Raw genomic sequence first — 26,919 nt, 5'->3', positions numbered from 1 at the left:
TTTTCTTCCCCTTTTTCCTCTCTTTTCTTTCCCCTTTTTTCTCTCTTTTCTTTCCCATTTTAGCAGGAACAATCTCAAGGTTCTGAACAACTCAGAAGTTGCTCATCTTCGTGTCAGAGCTCCTTTTAATAATCAGAATTTTCTGGGTTTGGGCTCAGGTTAAATGGTAATTGTGAACCAAATTTTGTTCTTTTCAGACAAGCCTCAATCTTTAGATCTGTTTTGCTCCTTGCCCATGCACAATCTGATCCCAGCAGGGCTTGTTCCTTGGGAATGGCCTCTGGCTTTGCTGCTTTGCAGCATCTCCCAAGATCCCTGCTGGATTCTTGACTTTTTTTTTAAGGTCTATTGGTGGAGCTTGACTTGTTTCCCAATGTTTTGTGGAAAACGACCTCTCCTGGCAGTTTTAAGTTTTAGGAGGAACGATAGCTTGGACATTTGGGAATCAATGTCTCTATAAACAGGTGTTAGGACAAGAAAAGTAGAAATCCAAGAGTTGATCCTGAGCTGGGTTTAAAAATCACTGCTTTCTTTTTTCTCTGGGGTTCTCTCTCCTTTCTGCTCAGCCCTCATCCCTTTGCTGCTTTTATCCTTAACTTTTTTTTTGATTCCTAAAAGCTCAGATGTCTTGCTGGGAGAACTAAGGGTTCACTTTGCACTCCCTGAGTTTCACACAGCACAATTACCTGGTTGAAAGTGAGATCTCCCTTCATCCCTTTCCCTGCAGTCCTTCCTCTTCCTCTGCTGCTGCCTCGCTCTTCCAGTCACCGATGGCCCTTTCTGCTTCCCAATCCCAGCCAGGCCGAAGCTAAAGGAGCTGGTTTGGGCAGTCTGGAGCTGGCAGTACAGGGGTTAATGGAATATCTGCAGCAGGAGCTGTTGGAGGGAAGACAAATGGTGCCAAGTGCTGCCAGGCCCCTCCTCCTTGCCGTGGAAATTACACCGGGATGACATAACGGGATCGGGCTCCTGTCTCTGGTGTAGGTGGGGAGGAGAGCAGGTTGTGGGCAGGGTTAAATTACCAGACTGGGGGCTCAGTCAGCTGCTGCTCCTCCATTCCTTTCCATACTGGTGGTGCCAGTGGCAGCCACTCTCCCACACCAGAGTTCTGCTTTTGCCTTCTCCACATCCTGTGTCACAGTGAGGTTTTTATCAGTTTGATATTTCAGATCCGTGCATATTTTTTTCATGGGAATCAAACTGCTCGCCCTCCTATGTAAATTAACACAGACACCCCAAAATCCTTATTAAAAATCCCATTGCTGGTTCATTAAAAGCTGGAGCTGTGACCAGCCACATCCCTTTTGTGTCCCAGAAGTTTTCATCTCTGCTCATAACACGATGCCCAGAGGCAATTTGACTTTGCATCTGGGAGAAGCTCTGCTTTTTATAAAATGGAGCTGTTCAGAGGAGCTGTTTTGAGGCTAATGAATAATGAAATAAGGTTATAGCAGGGATGGTGCAGAACTGTCCAGCTGGGCTGCTGCAAACAGGCAGCAGTTGCTGCTCTTGATGCTGATATTTATTTTTTCCCAGCATCTTTTTTAGGCTGCCACCAAAAAGGACTATTTTCCTGTCTCCTAAGCCACACATCCCAAGCCTTGGAGCTGCTGAAATAGTGCTGTGAGTCAGATCAGCTTGTTCAGTGGATGGAAAGGCTTCATTGCCAGAGGACATTCCTGAATTTATCCCTGTTTTCCTCTGGACCAGTGAGCCAGTCAGGTGGATTTAGATAAGCAGGTAGCTTATCAGAGGTGTGTAGCAGGAGGTAGTAAGGATCTGGAAGAAAGGGATTCTGAAGATCAGAGATGTGCAGTTAATTCATGTCAATTAATTCATGTTAAGTCAACAGACCTGAATTGATGTGGACTTCATGTGTTTTGTCACAGCCTAGTTCAGCTGTGGTGCTTTTCTCTCACTTTGTCCTACCTGCCTTTTATCCCTCTGCCTTTTTGGTCTGCCTCCAACTCTCCTTGAACCCAGATGAGCAGAGGTTTGATGGATCTGAGGTCTCTCCCTGCTGCAGAAACTCCTCATTGACCTTTTTCCCTGAGCTGGAGCCAAGGCCTGTGTGTGACCCTGGTATCAGGTAGCTGGAATTCCCATGCCAAGTGCCTGTGAGGTGCCACACTCAGCACTTCTTTCCCAGGCTGTTGGGAGCTGGAGAAGTTACATCACAGGAGCTCATGATGAGCCTCAGTGCTGGGCTGCTTCCAGAAGGTGCTTTAGGAGGGAGAACTGCCACTGAGCCCACAGAAAAGAATCAATCTGGGGATGTTTAAATTGAAATGTTAACCTCAAAGCAGCTGCAACATCTGGAGTGGGTGGAAATTCTTGCCTTTCTTGACCACCTTTGTCTTCTGAACTCTTCTTTCAGCACAGATAAAGAGCTGGGCCAATATTCCCTGTGTCTGAATTAACTTTTCCCCCTTTTTAACTTTTCCCTTTTGTGGGAATACGTTTCTCTGTGGGGTCTCCCCTTGCTGTCTGCTGTGCCTGTGAAAACATTTACAGCCACAATCACCCATTTCTGCCCACATGGGCTTATTTGGTGCTGTTTGAGGATGTGGATAAACCAGAGGTGGAACTGTTGCTCAAGACCCAGAGGCACCTGATCATTCTTCCATTGCTTCCAAGCTTTATCTGCACTCTGGGGAGTGAGCTTTTGGGAGCTGCTGCAAGGAGGTGATTGCAGGGAGCAGAAAGGGATCTGCTGGAAAAACTAATGAGTCAACAACCCTGTAAATGGCTACTTAAAGGACAATTTGTGGACAATTTGTGCACAATTTGTGCAAATGGAGCAGGTCACAAATAGGGCTCTGTGTGTGTGCCTTAGCCCGTGCATGGAGTCTTTCTTCCCTGTTACCTCTCCCATATAATGTCTTTTCTGACCCAAAGCTGTGTTGTGGTGTTTTTCAGACCAATGAATGGCGCCTGAGCTATGTGAACAAGGAATTCTCTGTGTGTCCCTCCTACCCTCCAGTTGCCATTGTCCCCAAGTCCATCGATGATGAAGCGCTCCGCAAAGTCGCCCTGTTCCGCCACGGCGGCCGCTTCCCAGTGCTGAGCTACTACCACAAGAAAAACGGGATGGTGAGCTGGGTTTGAGGGGTGCTTGTGCCTGAAGGAAGTGTGGGAATCTCTTGGTTTCGTGCTCTGGATTTAACAGAGCTCCTGGTTTATTTTCCAGCTTCCTCAGTGGAGCTGGTTTTGGGTGATGGAATGAGTAATCTCCATCCTAGAAATAGCCATTAATCTGTTTGGTTGGGAATGTGCATGGCAGGAGCTCGTTTACAGCAGTAAGAACAAGATGAGGCTTGTAAAGGCACTGCTGGCACCCTGGCTGGTTGTGTCTGCCAAGAGTTTTCATGGAAAGGATGGCAGGAGCCACATTGTCCTGTCTGTGAGCGGTGGGCCTTCGTCACAGCCCTGGTGACAGCAGAGCCAACGCTGTGTGACTGTGCAAGGAGGATCAGAACAATCTGTTCTCTGAGCCTGGCAGGGAAACTGGGCTCAGGAGTAGCAAAGTCTTGCAGACTTTGACAATCCACAATCTAATGGAGTGACTGATACATTATAATTAAGAAATGCACGGCATGAAAGTGTTGTGTAATTGTGTCTCTTGCTGATGTAACCAGTTTGAGGACGCTGGGATGTCCAACCTGCAGCTTTTAAACTTGATGCAGTCTCCACAAATGCTCTAATGCCTTCTCACCTTTGAGTGATTTGGCCAAGATTTGTAAACCTTTGATTTGAAGCTGTCTACTCTGACTCAGAAGCACCTTGGGATTTTCTTTGCTTTAAAAGCAGCCAGCCACCTACTCCACATCAATTGTGCTTTTTGCTTTTTCTCAGCTTATCAGAAAACCATTGAAGGAATATTTTTGCTCGGTTTTCCCTCCAAATTGTGCATGTTTCATGTGAGGAGTACAACAGTATTTGGCTCAGAGTGTTGCAGTTGTGACAGTAATGCTGTCACTCTCATTGCCCTCCTGGCTCTGAGTTCTCAGCTGTACCTGGGGGTGCTGACTGGCTGCCCTCACATTTCTGTTATGATTTGAGCTGCTGGGGCGCTTCTGAATTGAAAGGCACTTGCTGAAAAGAAATCTCAGCTCATCAGTCTGTGGACTTGAGGTTTATTAGTCCATCCACAGGGTAAAAATGTCACTTCTAACACATGACCAATTTGAGTGTTTTAAGAACAGAGTTGGGAATAGACCTAGAAAATGCCAATCCTGAAAAAGTTGATTTCATGGAATCACAGGATGGTTTAGGTTGGAAGGATCCTTAGGGGCCATCTAGTTGTAACCCTGTGCCATGGGCAGGGATGCTCCTCACCAGGTCAGGCTGCTCAGGGCCCCATCCAGCCTGGCCCTGAACACTTCCAGGGATTTATAACACTGCCAGGGCTTGTAAAGGAGCCATCAGCAGGAAGGCAGCTCAGTAGTTCACAAAGATGGTACTTGAGGCATAACTGAAGGGATATAGCCTCTAAGATGATGCCTGGCATTTAAAACTTGCCCAGCCAAACGAGTGCTGGATTTGAGGATTTCTACTTCAGTTTTAGATTCATTCAATCCTTGAGAAGCATCGAACTTGAAACAACTGAGGGATTCAGGGCAAGGCTTGGCGCTCTGGTGCCTTTCAGTCAGAATTCTCTCCACTTCCAGTGCCTCATCCATGGTTTTGTGTCTCCCCAGGCGATGATGAGGAGCAGCCAGCCCCTGACAGGCACCAACGGGCGGCGCTGCAAGGAGGACGAGAAGCTGGTGAACTCCACGCTCCGCTCCGGCCGGCGCGGCTTCGTCATCGACACACGGCCTTTGGCTCTTGCCCAGCAGGCCAGGGCCAAGGGAGGGGGCTTTGAACAAGAAGTCCACTATCCCCAGTGGAGGAGGATTCACAAATATATCGAGAGGTGGGTGAGATCAGGCTGTGTCAGGTCGTACTGGCAGAGCAGTGATACCTCCATGAAGTGTTTGCTCTTGTAAGAAGAGTTGTGTATCCTGGTTCCTGGCAGCAGGGTCATGTTCCTTCTGTGGCAAAACCAGGATGATAAGGGGGTTTTTGGTTTGGTTCCTTGTTCTGAGCAACCTGCTGTAGGTTTCAGGCATCTCCCTGTGCTGTTTCTTTTCATGACGATCTTCAGTCACACTTCAGCCTTCCTGTGTTCCCCTCTGCACAGGAAGGAGCGGGTGTCTTGCCAGAAAACTTCTGCTGGGGAGGGTTTGTTCTGTGGCTGTCACACTCCTCTTATCCAAAGGATTTGTCCTGAAAAGCTGTGGCTGCCCCAGCCCTGGAAGTGTCCAAGGCCAGGCTGGACAGGGCTTGGGGCAGCCTGGGTTAGTGGGAGGTGTCCTTGCCCATGGCAGGGGGTGGAATTGAGATGATCTTTAAGTTTCCTTCCAACCCAAACCATGACATGGTTCTGTGATCCAGTGCTTTTCTCTGGACATCTGATGCTGTTCAGCCATTTGGAGACAGGTTACTAAATTAGATTTAGTCTGGCCTTGTTCAGCTTCTCTTAAAGCTTTAATTTGGGGGAATCCTACACATGGATGCAGTAATGTAACTGGAGCTGTAGGCCAGCTCTTGAGCAGTTTAAATAAGGAATTTCCTGGCAAGTACTTGAACTGTGTGGTTTTGTTTCTAAAGATTTTATGTGAACTTACATTTGTTGTTGATTATTTACAGCATCAAAGAGTGAATAAACAGAATGTACAAACACTAAATAATGCATGTCCTCTTTTTCCTGTGTTACTGCTTGTGCTTTCAACAATGTTTCCCTTTTCCCAAAGGTTTCATATCCTGCAGGAGAGCTTCATCAAGCTGGTGGAGGCTTGCAATGACCAGTCACACAACATGGACCGCTGGCTCAGTAAACTGGAGGCTTCCAACTGGCTCAGTCACATCAAGGAGCTGCTGACTGCAGCTTGTCTGGCTGCTCAGTGCATTGACAGGTAAATGTCCTGCAGAAAGTCTTGGGTTGCTCATTCACTGGTTACAGATTGCTCATTAAATACCTCTGGCAGTATCAGTAACTGCCCACTGTGGTCTGGCTCACTTGTACCCATGGAAGATTCTGTTTCTTCATGGTGAGGGAATGTTCCTCCAATAAATCAGGAGGAGGGAGGAAATCTCAGCTAAGAAAAGGTTTTGGATCATGTGTTTGAGGTGTATTCCTGTGTCTGTTGCAGCCAAGCTAATTTAGAGAGTTTTATTGAAGGTTTAGTTTAAATTGGGTCCATCTGAAATGCTGTTTGATGGCCTGGAAAAGGGGACACAGAGATGTCTTTTTCTTTTTTTAAGAAGTCTTTTTTTTCTTTTCAGCTGCAAATTTCCAATACCACACCTCACTTCTAGAGGTTAAAACAATGTCATCTCCTTGTTTTCCCCAGGAACTGCTCCAGTGCTTTTCCCCTCTTATATTTTTATCCCCACAGCCCTATCCAGGCAATCCTGCTCATCCCTTTTAAGTGCTTGTGACCTCTTTTAACCTGACATTTCTTTCACAAATGCTGCTGACTCAGCTGACTTGTGCTCATACCTCAGGCTGCAGAGCCAACACTTGCTGCCAGGTGCCAGGGTTTCTAAGGCCAGATGCTGGAATCCAAATTGGTTTTATCTGTGGCTTTGGGTGGGAAAAGCCCATCCCAAAATTTAGGGAAAACCTGGCTTTTCATAGGAGCTGGGGAATGTGTTCTGCAGGCACACAAGCAGCTGAAATGCAGGCTCAGTGGTGAAACAGCACTGCTGCATTAAAGTGGGAGCTCTGTGCTTTTTAAAAGCTCTGACAGTGCTGCTTTCATTACTGGCTGTGCCAGGAAAAGATTGCTCTGGATCAATAGTTTTATCTGAAATTCTTTCCCGCAAGCATGTGGTGGGAAAGAACAGTGATGAAACCTTTCTGCCTGTTGGGACAGTGGCTGATTTCATCATTTTTAATCTCAGCTTTGCTTTTTGTGTTTACCTGGAGCCGTGGCAGGTCAGTTCCAGGTGCCTGACCTGCCTCACTCGGAGCCTGGAGGTCAGAGCTGGGCTGACAGAGTGTTCTGTTGTGTTCTCCATGGGGAATGAATGGCTGGGACAGATCTTTCAGTATCTTAAAAGTCTGAAAAAGGGGAAAATAGTGTTAGAAAAGTAGTGTAGAGAAAGGGGAAGATTAGATAGGGAAGGAAGGTTTTGATTAAATATTAGGGAGAAACTCTGTATTATAACAGTGGTGAGGCCCTGGCACAGGGTGCCCAGAGAAGCTGTGGCTGCCCCATTGCTGGCAGTGTCCAAGGCCAGGCTGGTGGGACTTGGAGCAGTCTGGGATAATGAAGGTGTCCCTGGCCATGGCAGGGGTGGAATGGGAAGATTTCCCCTTCCAAGCTGTAACTCAAAGGGATGCTAATCCCAAAGAGTGAGAACCACAAGGGAGGTCTCACTGTGCACCTTCTGTGAGTGTGGGAAAGGATCTGGAGTTCCAGAATGCTCAGCAAGACACTGAGCCTTTAGTGATGCAGAGCTCAGGTCGCTATTGATGGGTATCCAGGTGAGATCCATGTGGGATGGGGCTGCAGTGGTGGTAAAGAGGCAGCAAAACCTCAACACTGGCAACATGGGATGTAGTGTAAAATCCCAATGTCCATGGGATGTAACCACATCCACTGGGATGGGTTCTGCTCATTCATACTCTGATCCCTTCCCACCTTCTCCTTTCCCAGGGAAGGTGCTTCAGTGTTAGTCCATGGCAGTGAAGGAACTGATTCCACACTCCAGGTCACTTCCCTGGCACAGATCATCCTGGATCCAAGGTGCAGGACCATCCGTGGCTTCGAGGCTCTTGTAGTGAGGGAATGGCTGCAGGTAAGAAATTCCCCTGGACAGAACAGCAACCAGTTCCAGAGACACTGGGGTTGGGAAATAGCCTGAGAGGCAGCCAACAGGTTGGGCCTTGTTGCAGCCCTGCTGAGTGTGACTGTCCTTTGTCCTAAAGAGCAGCATCATTACCTGAGTCATTTGTCCCTCTGGCACTCCTGAGGCCTCTGCCTCTCATGGCAGGTTTTTGATTTTGGGGAACTGCCTGTTTTGTGTGTTCAGAGTGAGCATCTCTTACCAAGAATGGTTTGGAAGGGACATTAAAGCTCCTCTTGTTCCAACCTTCTGCCATGGGCAGGGACTCCTTCCCCTGGACCAGGTTTCACCTCTTCCATCTCATTAGAGAAAACTGTTCAGACCAAACCACAAAACCTGAGTTGTGCTCTTTGTACCTTGGCAGTCTGGACCTCCAGTGCACCCACCCCAGCTTGTTCCTGCTCACATTCTCTGATCAAACACAGCCTGAGAAAGGCAGGGAAATCGGTCACAGACTCACAGAAGCATTTAGGTTGGAAAATGTCTGTAAGATTGTCAAGTCCAACTGTCCCCCAGGACTGCCAAGGCCACGACTGATCTGTGTCCCCAAGTGCCACATCCATGTGGCATTTTAATCCCTCCAGGGATGGGGAATCCACCATTGCCCCGGGCAGTTGAGCCAGGGCTGAACAAACCTTTCCATGAAGAAATTTTCCCTGATATCCAATCTAAACCTCCCCTGGTGTGACTTGAGGCTGTTCCCTCTCCTCCTGTCCCTGTTCCCTGGGAGCAGAGCCCGACCCCCCCGGCTGTCCCCTCCTGTCAGGGAGTTGTGCAGAGCCAGAAGGGCCCCCTGAGCCTCCTTTTCTCCAGGCTGAGCCCCTTTCCCAGCTCCCTCAGCCTCTCCTGGTGCTCCAGCCCCTTCCCCAGCTCTGTTCCCTTCCCTGAACATGCTCCAGCCCCTCAATGTCTTTCTTGTCAGGAGGGTCCCAAAACTGAATCCCAGATTTGAGGTGTCCCAGCAGAGGTTTCCAACAGCTTGGTCCTGGCTGCCTGAGCAGTTGCATGGACAGAACTCTCTCTGAAGTGGATTTTTCACATGTCCTCACATCCCATTCCTTGGTGTGTGTCCCTGATTCCCTCCAGGCTGGCCACCCTTTCCAGCAGCGCTGTGCCCAGTCAGCCTATTCCAACAGCAAACAGAAGTGGGAGGCCCCGGTGTTCCTGCTTTTTTTGGAGTGTGTGTGGCAGATCCATCGGCAGTTCCCCTGCTCCTTCGAGTTCAACGAGCAGTTCCTCATCACGCTGTTTGAACATGCCTACGCTTCCCAGTTCGGGACTTTCCTGGGAAACAACGAAAACGAAAGGTTGGTAAGGAGGCTTGACTTGAATCCTTCAAATGTTGGGCTGAATTTGACTAAAAGAAGGTCCCAGAATCATGGAATGGTTTGGGTTGGAAGAAACCTTAAAGATCATCTTGTTCCAACCCCCTGCTGCGGGCAGGGACACCTTCCACTATCCCAGGTTGCTCCAAACCCTGGCCAACCTGGCCAAAAATCTCCACCCATCACCAGTTTATTTAGCTTCTCACACAGAAACTCTTCCATAAAAGAACCACCAGCTGGAGTTTGATGTGAGTCACAGCTGTGGGAAGCAGACTTGTCCATGCAGGCCTGGAGGAGGAGGTTGAGGCAGGCAAAGGCCACAGCTGACAGTTCTGTCCCTCACCTGTGAGGAAGGAATGTGACTCTGTAGCCTGGTGGTCCTGAGACTCCCCCGGGAGTAGAAACAGGGAGAAGGATTGGAGCTGCTCACAGCTGCCAGGGAGGTTTGGATTCCTGTTTGGAGCTTGGCAGTTCTGCCCTCAGGACTCCTGGCTGCAGTAAGGCCATGGCTGAGGGTCTCCTGCTGGACTGAAGGCCACTGCACAGGAAGGGAGAAGCAGAAGTGATATTCCACAGGAGGAAGGCAATTTAAAGCTTCCTGTAAACCTCCCTGTCCTTAAAGTAATCTGGGCCTAGAAGAGACTCTGCTGCCTTCTGCAGGGCTGCTGAGTCAGTCATCTGCAAAAGCAGGTTAGACTTGGAACCAATAAGCTGAAATTCGGAGGAGTATTGAATGTTATGTGCAATAACCTCCTGTCACATCTGAGCACGTCAGCCTGGCAGCACAGGCAGGGCTTGAAGTCTGATGTTAAGCTTGTGCTGTCTGAAGCATTCACAGGAGTGGTGAATCTCCTGCCTGGCTGGCAGCTCAATTTGCCAGTGCAGGCAGAATGAGATTTGCTGGAGTCTGAGGCATGGGGATCCCTGTAACTGCTGGAGGTGGGATTGCCCCAGGAAAACAACTCTGTGTGCTCAGTCCCTTCCTGCCACCAGAGGGACCTGTCAGACGTGCTCATTCCAGCAACAAAACTGCTTTTATGTGCTCGAGAATTCCATTTCCATCCTTCCCTGACGCAGCCCTGCCCCACCTCCCAGCTCTACCTTAACACAGGAGCCTGATCCCTTTCCAAACCTGGCACTCAAACCACAGTGGGCAGGTGACTGATTCTTCACCTGGACAACAGGCAGCCAACTTACAAGTGTTATTTCCCCATCTTTTATTCAAAACTAATTGTAATCAGCCAGGCTGAGTAAATTGCTTTAGGTTTACACCCTGTGCCATGATGATGAAGGGATTAACTTGAATTATCTGGGGCAATAGCATGTGGGAAAACTTGTGGCCTTGTCTGTGTGGTTCTAACCAGAGCCTTAGAGATCCAAGTGTATAAAACTGACGTGTTCCTGTGGGTTTCTTAGGGCTAAACTGAAGCTGCCTCAGAAGACCATGTCCCTCTGGTCCTGGGTGAACAGGCCTGAAGAGCTGAGCAGGTTCCAGAACCCTCTTTATGAGGCCAACAGCCTTGTCATCTGGCCCTCTGTGGCCCCACAGAGCCTGCAGCTCTGGGAAGGTGAGCCAGGTTTGCTTTCCCTGTTGCAGGCAATCTCTCTTTTGTGATTTTTGTCAGGCTTCATTGCCTCATTCTGGAGGATCCATGTGCAGTGGGTTCCCTGCTGCAGAAACCTTCCCCATCCCATGGGTGCTGAGGAGTTCATGACAGCGACACAAGCAGGCTCTGATGGCAGGCTGGAGACTGAAAATGGTGTGGTCTGATAAGTGTGGGAGGAAAAAAGGGAATGAACCCCCCCTCATTTCTCATTTTTGTTTTATTAACCTTGTTGAATGGGATGGTGAGCTTGGAGAGGAGGGGGAATGGCTTTCATTCAGGGGGGAGGGAAAGGGAAGAAAATGGGAACTGTGTGCACCTTGCTTGAGAGCTGCTGGAATGCAAACAGCCTTGATGAATTCCTCCTTGTTTCAAGAAGCCCTTGTGACCTGGGTGTCTCTGGGCTTCCAGGTGTCTTCCTGCGGTGGAACAGGCCTTCCAAATTCCTGGAGGAAGCCGAAGAAGAAAGGATCAACATTATCAAGTACAACAAGGAGCTGCAGGCCAAGGTGAACGCGCTGAGGCGGCAGCTGGCAGAGCTGGAGACGGATGAGGAGGTGCAGGAGGAGCCCTGAGCTGGGCTTTGCCTCAGGCCTTTGCTTTTCCCTTTACATTGAGGAAGAAACATGGAAAGTGCATGTTCTGCTGAGCCCTTGGGTACAGCTGACCCTCCCACTGCTGAACCCTTCACTCCATGACCCTCCCTGCTTTTTTGGGAGGGGTTTTTGTTTTGTTTACAGAAGACACAGCTGGGCACAATGTCCCCTCTTGGCAGCTTTTCTGTCTCAGAATTGGGTACAGTGTCAGCAGAAGCTGGAACTCTTTACCTCCAACTGCGTGGATGACCAGAATGGGCCAAGAGACAGGATGTCTCCAATTTATTTTAGACTTTTTCTGGTTTTGTTGAACACTCACAGGATGAAAATACAGAGTTCTATATAGATAGGTAAAGGCATTTTGTCTAGAAGCACCTTTTCTCTCCAAGAGTAGGTAAGGCAGCTTAGTTCTTTAATTTCCTAGGAAATCTAGAAATTGTTAAAATGAAATTACAGGTTCTGCCAGTCTACACAATACTCTTAGTAACCTTCACATCTCACACTTGGGTTTTTGTGTTCAGCATTGGATTGGGAGCAGGAAGTTAAGCACCAAACCAGAGCAAGACATTTCAGTGCAATACAGAATTGAAGGAGAGATTCTGCTGCTAATGTTTAAGCCATTGCCTTCAGGTGGAATTGTCCCTCGTGGACAAGGATCTCCTAAGGAGGAACAAACTTTTTTTTTTTTTTTAATTCTACCTGGAAAACAGAAAGGTTTAGTAGTTGGTGGGGGTGTTCACTTGCAGAACAGGGCTCAGAGCTGTCCTTTAAACCAGAGCCAAGCTGCCTTCTTGGAAATTCCATCCCCCCTGGCTGGGTTTGGACACCTGGCCAGGTTCACAGCATTGCCAGGGTGCAAGAGCAGCACTTCATTCAGAGCTCCACAAAACACTTTTGTTGCACCTGGTGTGCTTTTCCTTCTTGTGCTCTTATGCCCATCTTGTGGAACCTCAAAAGCAGAAGCTGGAAGTTCAGGTGACCTCACAGATCTGCTGTAGATGAAGGGGCCATCACACTACAAAAAAAAAAGAGTTCAGATGATTTGTGGCTGCTAAAACTGCTTAAAGACTTTAGGCATAAGCTTTTTCCCATTTAACTTTGTAGCTGCTTCTTCCATTTCAGTGGCTTCAATCTGCTTTTTATAAAATCAGAGTACTCTCTTGTGATTTTTTTTTCTTCTTTAAAAAGACAGGTAGGGGTAGGTCTGAAATACTCCCTGAGGCATTTTTTTCAGCTTGATTCCATGGGTAGCTCCACAGGACTGGGAAAAGTTGAATTGACAGCAGCACATGAGGCTGGGATTATCCAGAAAAGAGCTTCCTGTTAGCCTGGCTCTGCTGGAATGAACAGAGCTGCAGTAGGTCAGCCCTGGGATCCCTCTGGAAACTGCTGAGCTTCCAGGTTTATGGAATGAAGCTGCCTTTATTTAAAAGCCACTTCACATAGGTATGTGTGAAAATGCAGGATCTGTAGTTGTAGCTGGGCAGGAACCTGCAAAAATCATGTAGCCACTAAATACAGTCTAAGAAAATCCTATAACCAAGGAAATGCTGTAAAATCATGTGATAGTGGTCAAGTGCTCCTTAATGCCTTTTGTTCAGTCCTTATTTCCTTAATTATTTCCTTCTTGCCTAAGCTAAACTTAGCCCTGAAGTCCTCTGGTTTAAAGAATAACATAATCCCTTTTAAAACACTGCTCACTGAAGGCAGAAGAGTGATTCCTCCTGCTTGCAATGCCAATTTATTTTTAGTTTTGGAGCCTTGTTCCCTAAATCCAGTGTGACACGGAATGCTGCTCAGGGTGGCTGGGGATCTACTCTGCATGGCAGGGGAGGCAGAATCAGGCTGTTCCCTCCTCCAAACCCAGAGATTCCTCTGGGAATGTTGCTCATGTGAGCCCCTAAAATGATTGTTCACCCGTTGAAATGATGTCTTTGGGATCTGCACCTGCCTGGGTGGTGTTTCCCAACCCCATTCCGAATTTCTCCATCTGAAATCCATTATCCCCAGCCAGATGGGAAGGATTCAGAAGGCACTGTTTTCCCTGTAATAGAGTATAGATAAAACACTCCTAAAGGTTAGGGAATTGCATAACACAGTAATTATAGATTGAGCTAAATAATAGAGAAGCAGAGAGGGTTTTTTTGGATCTAATTGCCTGGCTGCTCCAGCCTCTCCTGCAAACTGCAGGCATCCGAGGAAATTGGGAAACCAGCTGTGACAGCCAACAAAAGGCAGCACATTCCCTCTGAGCTGGCATCAATTTCAGCCTCCACTTGCGTTGAATCCACACCCAAGCTCTGTGTGTGCCTTGGGAAGGTGGATCCTGGGAATGTGCCTTCCTGTGGCAGTGCTGGTGTCCTTCTGAGCAGTTTATTCCACGGTTCCTGGGCCATGCAGCACCTTGTCCCTGTGGCACAGGCCTGGGAGGGCTGGCAGGAGATGGAGTGGGGACAAGCTGTGCGGTGGTGTGGGTTCTCCTGGGACAGGACACTTCCCAGAGCTCTCCTGCCATGCTGCTCCCACATTCCCTTGGAGCTTTTCCATTCCCAGAGCTCCAGATTCACAGCAGATCGCTCCCATTCTTTGCTTTGCTGCTTGCCTCCCCTGTTAAGTCAGGTTTAATATCAGTGGTGGGTTTGGTCCCTCAGAGGGGGATCCCTGCCCCGTGACCCCCAGTTTGCAGATTCCCTGTGTCTTCCTGAGCTGGGGCAGTGCCCAGCTCTGGCTCCTCCCTGTGCCACTGCCTTACGCCCTCGCTGCCACCCCGCTCCTGCTCTTTTGCACACACTCTGTGTAACAAGCTGGACACTGAAAGCCCCACCTCCAAATTCTGGGGGCAATCCACGAGGACACTCTGCCATTTACCAAAAACAGAGAAGGGAAAAGGAGCTAACTTGCACAGTTTTCATAAGGGAAATACGAAACACGTACCTTCAATATTTTGATTGTATCGATTAACTCTTGAATGTGGCGCTGGTTTTGACGTGCACTATTGTCCCTGTTGCATAGGATCTAACTTAAAATTGCACTGTACTGCATTTTTGGTGTCTCATGTGTGCTTTGCTCAAGCCTTGGGCGGTGCTGTGGTCGTGTGAGGGGTGAGGTTTGTCCCATCCCCGCCTGTGTTCTGTCCTGGCAGCGCTGTGTGAGCTGTGTGGGCACTGCTGCCCGTTCAGGTGATGAGTGCACCAACAGCTGGAACTGCATGGAACATCTGGAACTTGGACTTGGCTGCTGCATCAGTCTTGGTTTTGTTTTCCTGTACAATTTGAAATGCCAGGGCTGGGAGCTGTGTGCTGGTGTTAGGTATTTGCTGTCTGTGTACAGAATCCCAGCTGCTGCCCTGTGGAATTTATGGCAACAGCAACAACAAAAAAGTAACAAATGTGTGGAAAAAGAAGATGATGGCTCAAGGTTCAGCCATTTGGGGGGAACAAAACAGATACTAAGTGGCTGTAAACTTTGCTGTAGATATATTGAGAGCATAGTAGATGTGTCTGTTTAAATTAAAACATTGAAGACTAAAAAGTTCTTTAATTACACCTCTGAATCGTCTTTATTCCTTTGTCCTTTGCTTCCCACTGGAGGGATGTGGGTGGGTGTGACTTGGATTAAGCTTTTCCTTGAAATTTTAGCTCCTTGCAGCTCAACTGTGTTTTATTTTACAGCTGAACAGCCGTGTGGTGGCAGAAGGGAGATGAAGGAAGGATGAGACCATGAGGGGCATGCAGAGCTCAGCTCCAATGGCTTCGGGCCCTGGACAGCAGCTCTGCATATGTTGGATAAACAGTTTGATTAGCCAAGGTTTTATACTGGTATTGATCTTTTTATCCTGGTGTTGAAGGGCAGGGATGTTCACAGGGAGAGGGGCTTGGAGTGCAGCAAAGCCTTGCAGGAAGATGGATGGAGAATGGACAAGGGGGAGTAGTTTTAAACGAAAACAGGAGAGATTTGGATGAGATATTAAGAGTGAATTGTTCCCTGTGAGGGTGGTGAGGCCCTGGCACAGGTTCCCAGAGAAGCTGTGGCTGCCCCTGGATCCCTGGGAGTGCCCAAGGCCAGGTTGGATGTGGCTTGGATCAGCCTGGGATAGTGGAAGGTGTCACTGCCCATGGCTGGGGGTGGGATTGGATGATCTTCAAGGTCCCTTCCAACCCAACCCATGGTGTGACTCTGAGCTCCATCAGTGGCTGGGGTTGGTTTTAAGGCAGGGGGGGTACATTGGTGCCAGGGGAAGGAACACAAAAAGAACAAACAGCTCCTGGGAACTGTGGGAACTCCTGGATCTCTCCTGGCTGGTGAGTCAGGAGCCTGGGAACTTCTGGGCCATCTGTTTCCCTGTGGTCTCTGCAGCTCCTGGGGAAGGTGATGAGTTTTTGTGGCTTTTGGGGTTGGAGCAGATGGAGGCTGGGGGTGTTTGTGCTGCCCTGCAGCCTGTGCAGCCCCTGAGATAACACAGGGATGGGTGCTGAAGGTTTTGATGTGAAAAGATTGATATCTAGCTACTATTTGTGCAAAAAGTCACAGCGGAAACAGAATAGGTCAGTTTTAAAATATTTTCAGCAATGATCAGGCAGTCTGATTTTGGTTAAACTTCATTTTTGGTGGGGGGTGGTGAATAACTAAAAAATCACTGAGTGGGTTTTGTTGGAAGGGACCTTAAAGGTCGTCCTGTTCCACCCCCTGCCATGGGCAGGGACAGCTTCCACTGTCCCAGGTTGCTCCAAGCTCTGTCCAGCCTGACCTTGGACACTTCCAGGGCTGGGGAATCCATCCAAGCAAGTGCTGAAATATTTCTTTAACTTTTTCTGGAGTCTGTTGGATTTTTCTCTTGGAAATCCCAGGTGGTTTTGCTCAATGCCACTGTAGGAATCTCTTCCATGCTGCCCATTTTCCTCTGAGCAGTGAGAGGGGAAACAATGAGGAGGAATTCCCGTTGCAGTGGCTGGAACTGGGGATGCTGGGCTGTGCTGGGCTGCTCACAGCATCCCCTGCCCTGGAAATGTCACCAGGAGCCCCTGGTGTTTGTATTGCAGAGCTGAGCTGATGAGCCTCCCATGCTCTCTAGGGAGGGTGTTGCTGATGGTTTTGGGTGCTTTATCTGATGCTGCAGGTCAGCTCATGGAGGGTTTGCTCTTAAAGCTCCAAATCCGCTCCCTCAGGATCTTAAAATACTGGCAGACAACCTGGGCACTGCACAGATGTAGTTAAACCACTAAAAACCCCAGTGTAGTCACTAAAATAGTGGTTTTTATAGCTTGGTTGGACTGAGCTCATTGACATGAGCAGTTTGGACATCCCAGTTGGTTCTGGTTCTGCTTGGGGGATGGTTTCAGGTTTGAAAGGTGGAGTCTGTGGTCACTGTGTGAAGGAAAAAGGCTCTTTTGGCAAGTGGCTCATTCAGATGTACAAGAGATAAAGGAAATGTGCTTCCTGCTGTTCCTTCCTAACATGGAAAGCATTTGTTGGGATGCCCCAGCAAGGTAAGTGCAGCATTTCTACAGAGATTCTTCTGGGTTTGGCTTCTGAGCACGTGGTGGAACAAAATAAAACATTTATGGCGGGAATAAAAGTTGTTCCAGAGTTTGAGTTGGTTCGTTTTTGGGGTTTTTTGGTTTTGTTTTTTGGTTGTTTGGTTTTTTTAACAGAGAACTACTTAGCTTCTTTGTACTGTGCTCCATATTTTTGGGGGTCCAGCTTGAACACTTCTAGGGATGGGGGCAGACACATCCATCAGTTGTTTTGGGGACAAAGCAGCAATGTGTACTACAGTGGGGTAAGTACAGGTCTCTGTACATTTCCCTCAGGGAATAAAAACACAAAAAACACAAACCTGTGCCTTGCTGGGAAAAATATTTTCTTCCAGAGATCCTTAAAAGCCACTTGTGCAACGTCAAGCACACGGAGAGTCCTGGCTGTGCTGCCAGCAGTTGGCAATGCTGTCATTTCACAATGGGGAGGGCTGAGGCAATCCTCAATTAAAGCTCTGTTCTGCTCTCCTCCGCCTCCTTTTTCCCTCCTCACTTGTGCTGGTCCAGCTCTTTCTGATTCCACGTGGCACATGGGATTGGAGAAATGTCTGGAGCTGACACAGCCAGGAGGGAAGAGCCCTGCAGGCTGAGTCAGCATCAGGGGTGTTAAACGTGGCATTGATGCTCCGAGTAAATTAAGTCACAGGGAGGATTTGTAAGGTGAAAACCCACGTGGAGCTGCTGGAGAGTCCAGAGGAGGCCACAGAGATGTTCCAAGGGCTGGAGCCCCTCTGCTCTGGAGCCAGGCTGGGAGAGCTGGGGGTGCTCACCTGGAGAAGAGAAGGATCCAGGGAGAGCTCAGAGCCCCTTGCAGGGCCTAAAGGGGCTCCAGGAGAGCTGGAGAGGGACTGGGGACAAGGGATGGAGGGACAGGACACAGGGAATGGCTTCCCACTGCCAGAGGGCAGGGATAGATGGGATATTGGGCAGGAATTGTTCCCTGGGAGGGTGGGGAGGCCCTGGCATAGGGTGCCCAGAGAAGCTGTGAGCTAAAAGGAGAGCAGACACACCTTGATCCTTTCCCCACTGCCACCTTACAGGAACCCTGCACTCAGCACCTCTGGCACTGTCAGAGGGACCAAAGGCAGCTGCTCTGCACCAATCCCACCCCGTGGGCAGAGCCTTGTCCCAGCAGAGGGGACAAACCAAAGGGACAGCACATCCCTGGTGTGTCTCCACTGGGAAGAGCTCCTTGCCCTGAGCTCTCCAAGCACAGTGGGTGGTGAGGGTTTGCAGGTTCAGCAGGGCAGAGGGCAGAGGAGGAGACCACAAAACCCCCGCGTGTGGGAAGGGATGGGAGGGACACCAAGCCCCAGGCTCTGGGAGGGGCTGCTGCAGAAAGCTTTGAAGGAGCAGCACTTGTGCACGGCAAGGGAGAGAAAGATGAGAAAGGAGGCAGTGGGGGAGAGTGGGGAGAGTGAGAAGGGCACTCGTGGAGCCCCTGGAGCCATGGCACCACGCTGCCTCTGAGAGGAAGGATGTTGGAATGTCTCCTGCTTCCCTCCCCTTGGTTTGTATTTCCAATATTCACCCATTAGCCTGTCTCTGAACCTCAGGCTGGCTTTTCATGTTTGCAGACATGGATCTCTGTCTTGTTTGGACAGGGATCTATATTTAAAAAATGTCATAGATCAGGCAACAAACCAACCCACAAAACCTTAAAATCCAGATAACATGAAAAATATAGAACATGCAAACTCCTGGGTAGCCTGTGCCCCTCCCTCTCCCCCTGGAGCACTCCTGGGGGCATCTGCTGACACACATGGAGGTTCTGTGAGCAGGACTGGAACAGGCTGCCCAAGGAGTCAGTGGAATTATTACCCTTGGAAGTATTCCAAAGGTGTGTGGATGTGACACTTGGGGACATGGTTTAGTGGTGCATTTGGCAGTGCTGGGGAATGGTTGGACTTGATGATCTTAAAGGGCTTTTCCAATTTAAATAATTTGAGGACACACACAGGCGAGGACTGTGACAGAATCACAAACTGGGTGGGAAAAGACAATAAAGATCATCTGATTCCACCCTTTGCCATGGACAGGGACACCTTCCATTATCCCAGGCTTCTCCAAGCCCTGTCCAGCCTGACCTAGTGAGCTGCACATCTGTGCTGCCCACAGAGAAAGACACCCAAGGTGTCTGTGCTGCCCACAGGGGGGTTCATAAGGTGGGAGTGTCAGCTTCAGCTCTTGTTGGCATTCCACACTGCTCAGATGCCATCATCCCACTGGGATGCAGTCTTCTCCCCTTTTGGATTTTCTGCCTTCCCACATTGATGTTTTTCCTCTTGTCCCCTTGAGCTGCTGCCTATCACATCCTGACACTCCAGCCTCTGTCCTCGGTTTTACCTTTCTTATCTCAGAGGGCTCTGTGCTCTTTCTCACAAGCTGGCAGCCTCCTCGGCTCAGGGAGGAGGGTTTTCCAGCTGGGATCTATCTGGGAGGCCTTGGATTGCAGCTGAACCTGGAGGATCAGGCAGTTCAGGGCCAGCTTTGCTGGAAGCTCCATTTTGCAGATTTTGTGCCAGTTTGGTGCTCCAGGTGCTTGGCTCAGTGCTGGAGGAGGGAGCTGGTTTATGGAATCACTTCTGCTTCCCTGTCAGTCTGGGGGCTCTGCCAGCCTGGAGTGATCTGGGTCTGGGAGAGAGCTTTACTTTGTGTCCAGGGAAGGGGCTGGAGCACCAGGAGAGGCTGAGGGAGCTGGGAAAGGGGCTCAGCCTGGAGAAAAGGAGGCTCAGGGGGCCCTTCTGGCTCTGCACAACTCCCTGACAGGAGGGGACAGCCAGGGGTCAGCTCTGCTCCCAGGGAACAGGGACAGGAGGAGAGGGAACAGCTCAGGCTGTGCCAGGGGAGGCTCAGGTTGGACATCAGGAGGAATTTCTCCATGGAAAGGGTGGTCAGGCATTGGAATGGGCTGCCCAGGGAGGTTTGGAGCCCCCATCCCTGAAGGTCCAAGGAGTGACTGGATGTGGCACTCAGTGCTCAGGGCTGGAGACAAGGCCACAGGTTGGATTTGATGATTCTGGATCTCTTTTCAAGCCTAAATAATTCTGTGATTTACATTGAGTCAAGTGATCAGATACAGTGAAACCACCAGTGCTCCATGCACTCCCTTTCCTGAGCAGAAAAATCCCTTTTGCTCAACTGCTGGTCTGTGTCAGTGCTCTGGGAACAACAGGATCTTCCCTTGCTCCCTCTGCAGAACTCCAGGTGAGCCCTTGTCTTGTTAGGGACTTTTGGGTTAGGTTCTTTTTCCCTTTGAACTGAGGATTGACAGGAGGGAGGCAGTTTTCTCTTATTCAGTCTCAGTTGTTTATTCTTTCCTTATCAGGTACAAGGAGCTATGTGCACTATGATAGAAAGGGGAAAAATGGCTAACAAAGATTCTTTTCAAGGTCTTTTATATGTCCATTTACCCAATTAACAGATGCCAACTCAATTACTTTTCTTAGTGACCCAATGACCCAACACCTGTGTGCTGCACTGTGGCATTCTCTATCCAATAATTTACTACCACCCAAAAACCTCTAGGAGAAGAACATGAAGAAGAAGAAGAAGGACAAGAGACAACACCCTAAATCCTCCATCTTGTCTTTTGTTCTCTAAACTAACTTTTTCACCCAGTGATTTAGGAAACTTTCTAATCTACACACTTACACTTTTTCTATTTAACTTTAACGTTTGTTCTCATGTATCACCATGAAAACATCCTCATGAATTTCATGTTATATGAAATTCAGTGTTTCTTTGGATCCCAGAACTAAGTATTAGAAACAAAACACTCTGTATCTCAGACTCCAACAAGCTCTGTTTGCCCTCCCTGCCAGGCTGGATCCACAGTGCCCTTGTGAGAGCAGCCATGGAGCTGTGCTGGAGGCTCCTGCTTTCCTTCCACTTGGTGCAGACTGCTCAGACTGGAGCAGGGATTGCTGAGGACGTGCCATGATTCAGGTCTAAGGTAACTGGCATGGAATCACAGCACGGGTAAGTTTGGAAATGACCACAGAGATCATTTCTCTGTAAGAAATTCTTCCCTGTGAGGGTGGGGAGGCCCTGGCACAGGGTGCCCAGAGAAGCTGTGGCTGCCCCTGGATCCCTGGAAGTGTCCAAGGCTGGGTTGGATGGGGCTTGGATCAGCCTGGGACAGTGGGAGGTGTCCCTGCCCATGGGAGGTGTCCCTGCCCATGGGAGGTGGGATGAGATGAGCTTCAAGGTCCTTTCCAGCCCAAACCTTTCCATGATTCCATGTAGTCCAGCCTGGCTGCTGGTGGCTTTGAGATGGGATTCAATGACCCTTAAATTTGACCTTTGGGAAGCTCCTGCTCAGTCTGTAGCAGGTGGATCAGTTCTGCTGACTCTCCCACATCTTTGCCTCCCCAGGGACTTTGAGTATGTTTTTTCCCCAGGCCCTGCAGTGGAACAAGAGGGTTCTTTGTGTTTCTTTTCCTCCTGGAGCTTTCCCTCTTGTCAAGAGAGACATCTGCTCTGGTCAATGGTACTTAACAGGCCTTTCAAACCCAATTAGGCACTGAGAGGCAGGAGCTGCACAGCTTCCCCAGCCAGCTCCTGTAACACCAGGATTATCCAAGACTTTTTAATAACTGGCCATTTGTTAGTCTGGAATGCTTGCAAATAGTGGCCATTCCTGTTTTGTTTGCCCTCTGAGCAATTGCGTTTGGCACTTTTGAAGAGGGAGAAAAATAAAACTAAAAAAAACACCCAAATAATCAGTCTCTGCCCCCACCCTGAACTGAGTCAAATCTTAGATCCACAACAAATAACAGGGATTTATTTATATATAATAAATATATGTAATATATTAGTATAATAAAAATATAATATAATATAATATAATATAATGTAATATAATGTAATATAATATAATGTAATATAATATAATGTAATGTAATGTAATATAATATAATATAATGTAATATAATATAATATAATGTAATATAATGTAATGTAATGTAATATAATATGATATTATATGATATATAATATAATAAATATAATATAATATAATATAATATAATATAATATAATATAATATAATATAATTCGTATATAATATTATATAATGTAATATAATTATTATATAATATCTAATAAATATAGATTATAATAATAATATATATATAATTTTTTTTTAGGCTTGAGAACAAAACCATTCCTGCATTTGAAATGGTGAAACCTGAGAGTGTTTCTTTCCCCCCTGTGGAGGTGCACCTCAGGGCACAGGGTTTTGTGCAGGGTCTCCTCCTGCCCAGGAGCTGTGCCCGTGTCCTGCCCAGCCGGGCAGGAGGGATGGGGTTAATCGCTGTCAGACGTGCTTGGCTCTGCCTCTGATCTCCAAGGCCAGGGATATCTCTGTGTGTGCACTGCAGAGTTGGATTTTGCTTAGCAGAGCTCTGGGAAAGGTTTTCACCTCTCAGGAAATTGCTTTAATGTTCATCTTTGTCCTGAATGAAAATGATGACCTAAATATATCTAATCTTTTTTATGACATTTATTTTGTTTGTTTTTCCTTGATTTAGTTAAGCTCCTCCGAGTGTTTCCTGTGCTTTTAACAAAAGCATTTTAATATTTCAGGATTCCTTTTTGGGCTGCTGAGCTAAAGGTTCCAGCTCACTGAGCTGTGTGCTCTCAGGGGCCTGGGATACTTTACGTGTCACAATTTCATGCTCTGGGCTCCTTCTCAAGAGCTTCCAGGGCACACTGAGCTGAGCTGGCTTCATGCAGACCTGTAAGGAGGACCAGGCTGGTCAGAGCAAAGGTGCCAGCACCTCCATGCTCGGTCTCCAGCATCCACAATCCGTGGATAAATAATAAAGGAGAAAATGTAGGGAACGGGACCAGAGCAACCTGGTCTGGTGGGAGGTGTCCCTGCCCATGGGGGTGGAACGAGGTGAGCTTTAAAGTCCTTTCCAAGCCAAACCATTCCAGGATTCCAGGGATTTCCCAGACTCCAGCGACTTCTGATTTTGATTTAAGACAGAATTATTTAGGCAAAACCCCCTTTTTGTCCCCAAGGACAATTTTTAATTTGCTGAGATTGCTCTTTTTGCAGATGGAAAATTCCCAACCCATGTGAGTTGGCAAGCTCTGGTTTTCAGCTAAAGCAGATGCTGATGTATGTTTATATCCTGCTCCAACAAAAACTGTGGATAAATTGGGAGCTGAAGGCATTTCCCTTCCCCATTCCAACAGTCCTCATGTTGCCAGCAGGGGGTGGGTGGAAAAATGTCCATTACAGTTCAGTCTGCGGAAATATGGCAGCAAAATTTAATAAAATACGATTCCAGTTCTCTCACCTGCCCTACAGGGCACTTCCCTGTAAATTCAGGAAGAATTTTTCCATGGAAAGGGCATTGGAAGGGGCTGCCCAGGGAGGTTTGGAGTCCCCATGTCTGGAGGTGCACAAGGAATGTCTGGATGTGGCACTCAGTGCTCTGGGCTGGTGACAAGGTGGGGATTGGTCACAGGTTGGACTCAATGGTCTCAAAGGTCTTTTCCAACCTGAATGATTCTATGAAATGAAGAAAGATCCAGAAAAGCTGACCTGCAGCACCCACTGTCTGAGAAATGTGAGAAGGAGTAAATAACCTGCCTTTATTTCAAGCAGGGGACTGCTAAACTTCAAGAGCAAAGTCTGTAGCCTCATCACGCTAAATTGCAGTGATTATCTAATAACACTGGATGGAAAATGGAATTCTCCAAAGCCTTTGCCTCTCCCTGGCTCGTAACACGATGCCTTATTCCCTCCAGCAAAGGCAAGGAATTCTTAAGCTGATTTTTCAGTCCTGCTGTGGCTGCTCCACTCCTGCACAGCTGTGAGAGGCTGGGGAGGCTGTGGGAAAGGTGCTGCCTGTTCCAGGAGGCATCCAGAATGCTCCCAGCACTTGATAAATGACTTTACAGCTGTGGTAGCAGCTCTGTTTTTCAGAGGTGGCCAGTTTAGATTTAATTTTAAATTCATCTCAACTTCTCTGCCCCAAAGTCTCCCCCTGAGGTCTTTGGCCAAAAGTCAGCTTTATTTTAGAGTGGTTTTTTGAGGTTAATTGAACAAAGCACTTGGGGGATGAGAGGTTTGGGTCTGTGAGACCTCGAAGATTTCATGGAATGCATGGATAGGTTTTAAGCAAGATTTTCTCAGGTTGGGTCATTACAGTCTTCAAGCCCAATGAAATCCTGGAATTACAGACTTCCAGTGCCTGAAGGGGGCTCCGAGGCAGGAGAGGGACTTTTACAAGGGCATGAAGTGGTACCACAAGGGGGAATGATCTTAAAATGAAAAAAGGGAGACTTAGATGAGGTACTGGGGGAAAATGTCCGGGCTGTGAGGCCCTGGCACAGGTTTCTCAAGGAAGCTGTGGCTGCCCCTGGATCCCTGGAAATATTCAAGGCCAGGTTTGATGGGGCTTGGAGCTGGGATAGTGGAAGGTGTCCCTGCCCATGGCAGGGGGTGGAGGTGGATGGGTTTTAAGGTCTCTCCAAACCCAAATCATTCTGTGATTCCCCACTGAGCAGCTGTGTCTCTATTCCCACATTTCAAAGGGATTGTGTCCCTGACAGAGAAGCTTTATGTAACATTATCAGGTGAAACCTGAGTCCTCTTCATAAACTATTTATTCTCTGAAGTCTCACTAATAAATGTGCTTAGTAAAGAGAATAGAGAAAATGGTTTATCACTGGTCACAGGGGTTTTTATCCACCTTGTTCCTGGCAGAAAATGACCCTGATTATGGGGATTTTGTGAGAGAGACAGGACCACTTAAAGCCATTTTAAAGCATGATTTGTTATTCCTCGTCCACAGTCTCATAAAGAAATGAGAGCATCTTCACCTTATTCACCAGATGTTCTTATTCAGTGGCCACAACACCACAGGTTACAGAGGTTTTTAAAGGTTAATTAGCCAATAAACTAATGCCACCAAAGAATGTTTCTACTTTCACACCAATAGTTAATTATTTTGTTTTATGCATCTTTGCTGCAGTGTGGATATTCTTAACCAATCATATAATGACACATAAAACTACTTGTTCTACCTTAAACTTCTTATTATCTTTATAACTACTTCTATTGCTTAACTTTAAAACCTTAAAACTTTCCACTACTTAGCTAAATGTCTTTCTATCTAAACTCACATTCTTACTTATAATTCTAAATCTGGAAGCCTTCTCCAAGGTCTTAAACCTTGTGTTCACATCTGTGTCTGAGCTTGTATCTACAGGATTTTGAGAACTTTCTGTGCTTGGGGTTCCCACATCCGATCATCATCACCTCCATTTCCCAGTGAACTCTTTTCTGAGTATTCAGTGTTCCAAGGCTGATTCCTGGTGTTCTGTGGGTTTCCATCTCTTGGAGAGATGGAGGTGAACCACAGAATATCCCACAGGGATCCTTAAACTCCAATTCCAAAGCGGGGAGCGATCTTCCATTGCTCTTTGTGGTGTGAGATAAACTTGGTGTGAGGCTTTGTCTGGATTTTTGAACAGTTTGGTTTTCACAGAGTACATTCCTTAGCCCTTATTTTACAACATCTGCTCACCTCAGAGCCTTGAATGGTCTTGTTTCCACACGGGTTTGTGTTGCTCTGAAGAACACAGACCTTTGGGAAAGCAGGCCAGGATTCAGTGGGCAGGGAAGGCTTACAGTGAGCGATCTCTCTTCTGCCTGCCCAACAGTGTTTGATGTGCTGCTCCTGCTTACTCTGCTAACTCATCCTTGTCATTAGCTGTGCTAATTATGCATCTTCTTCCCACAGCCTGCTTGAAATGAATCCCTGTGTGGAAACTTGGGCTGCCAGGGCCAGTAAGGAAGGAGGAAAAATGGATTCTGTTTACACTCCAGACACCCTTAGTGAATCCAGCTCTGCAATAGCAGCTGCTGAGGGTTTATAACATTGCCCTTCTGCCTTTGTTTCTGCCTGTGGTTACTCATGTTTGTTTCAGGGTGAACAGCTTCAGCTTTGTATGACCAAGCTGTGAAAGGCAGAAAGATTTCTTGGGTTGTTTCTGCTGAGAGACTTCCAGGTGGTTTTCCCAATGTGCTGCAGGAGCCCCACTGGAAAACTGGGAAATGGTCACAGACTGGTTTGGGTTGGAAATACCTTAAAGCTCATCCAGTTCCATCCTCTGCCGTGGGCAGGGACACCTTCCAGGCTGCTCACAGCCCTGTCCAACCTGGCCTTATCAGCAAAAGAAAATGGAAAGGCATTTTAAACTACAGCACTGCCCCTTGTGAGCTCTCTGCATCCACTCCAAGGTGTGAAATTCCTGCTCAAGGGCAACTGACGGCTGCTGCATTTTCTTCAGCAGCATCAGGGCCTCTCTGCAGGCAGATGTTCATGGAGGGTAAAAACCTGATTTTTTCCTCAAAAATCCCTCCTTTCTGTCACCCATCTCAAATCATTGTTATATTTGTGACACACCCTCCATCCATCCTGTTTGCTGAGATGTGAGGCTGCAAGGCAGTGGAGGGATGGGTAAATCCAGGAAAGCCTTCAGGGAGCAAAGGGAGCTGTTTCCTTCCCCAAAATAACAATATATCTGTCTGGGCTCTAGGAATTCCTCCTGGCTGGTTGCTCTGCAGGCTGAGGCTTCTTGGGGATTGTGTAACCTCAGAACTTGTATCCCTGACCTTTTTTTATATTCCCAGGATAAACAACTCATTATTTTATGTCTTTACTGGAGAGGCAGCAAGCAAAGGGGAGAGATTCAGGTGCTGAATGTGAAGAGGGGAGGTTTGTGAGCCTCTGTCTCTGCCCTGAGACAGGATCCACTGATGCTGATGGGTCTTACCTAATCTGCTCCTAAATCTCTCAGCAACAAACTTCTCCCTCCCCAGGTGATCTTTTCTGGGACTTCCTTACAGCTAGAGGTTTGTCCCATGGACTCATCTGGCTACTGTTGGAGTACATGCCTTCAAGATTGATTTATTTGGAGGTTTTTCTTCTTTTGA

At 47.9% G+C, this 26,919-nt stretch overlaps 1 protein-coding gene across 1 annotated transcript in view; it reads left to right on the top strand.

The window, feature by feature from the left end:
* Nucleotides 1-14,969, top strand: part of MTMR9 (myotubularin related protein 9) — a 20,299-nt gene extending 5,330 nt beyond the window's left edge. The window contains exons 4-10 of the mRNA XM_015623282.2: nt 2,920-3,093; nt 4,701-4,918; nt 5,799-5,960; nt 7,710-7,851; nt 8,986-9,206; nt 10,641-10,792; nt 11,240-14,969. Coding sequence (XP_015478768.1) covers nt 2,920-3,093; nt 4,701-4,918; nt 5,799-5,960; nt 7,710-7,851; nt 8,986-9,206; nt 10,641-10,792; nt 11,240-11,403 — 1,233 coding nt within the window. The 3' untranslated portion in view covers nt 11,404-14,969. The remainder of the gene's footprint in view (nt 1-2,919; nt 3,094-4,700; nt 4,919-5,798; nt 5,961-7,709; nt 7,852-8,985; nt 9,207-10,640; nt 10,793-11,239) is intronic.
* Nucleotides 14,970-26,919: the final 11,950 nt, after the last annotated feature.

The sequence above is a fragment of the Parus major genome, chromosome 3 (genome assembly GCF_001522545.3).
Source record: "Parus major isolate Abel chromosome 3, Parus_major1.1, whole genome shotgun sequence".
NCBI lineage: Eukaryota > Metazoa > Chordata > Aves > Passeriformes > Paridae > Parus > Parus major.
Note: the sequence above shows the minus strand (reverse complement) of the source record. Positions and strands in the feature narration are given on the sequence as shown.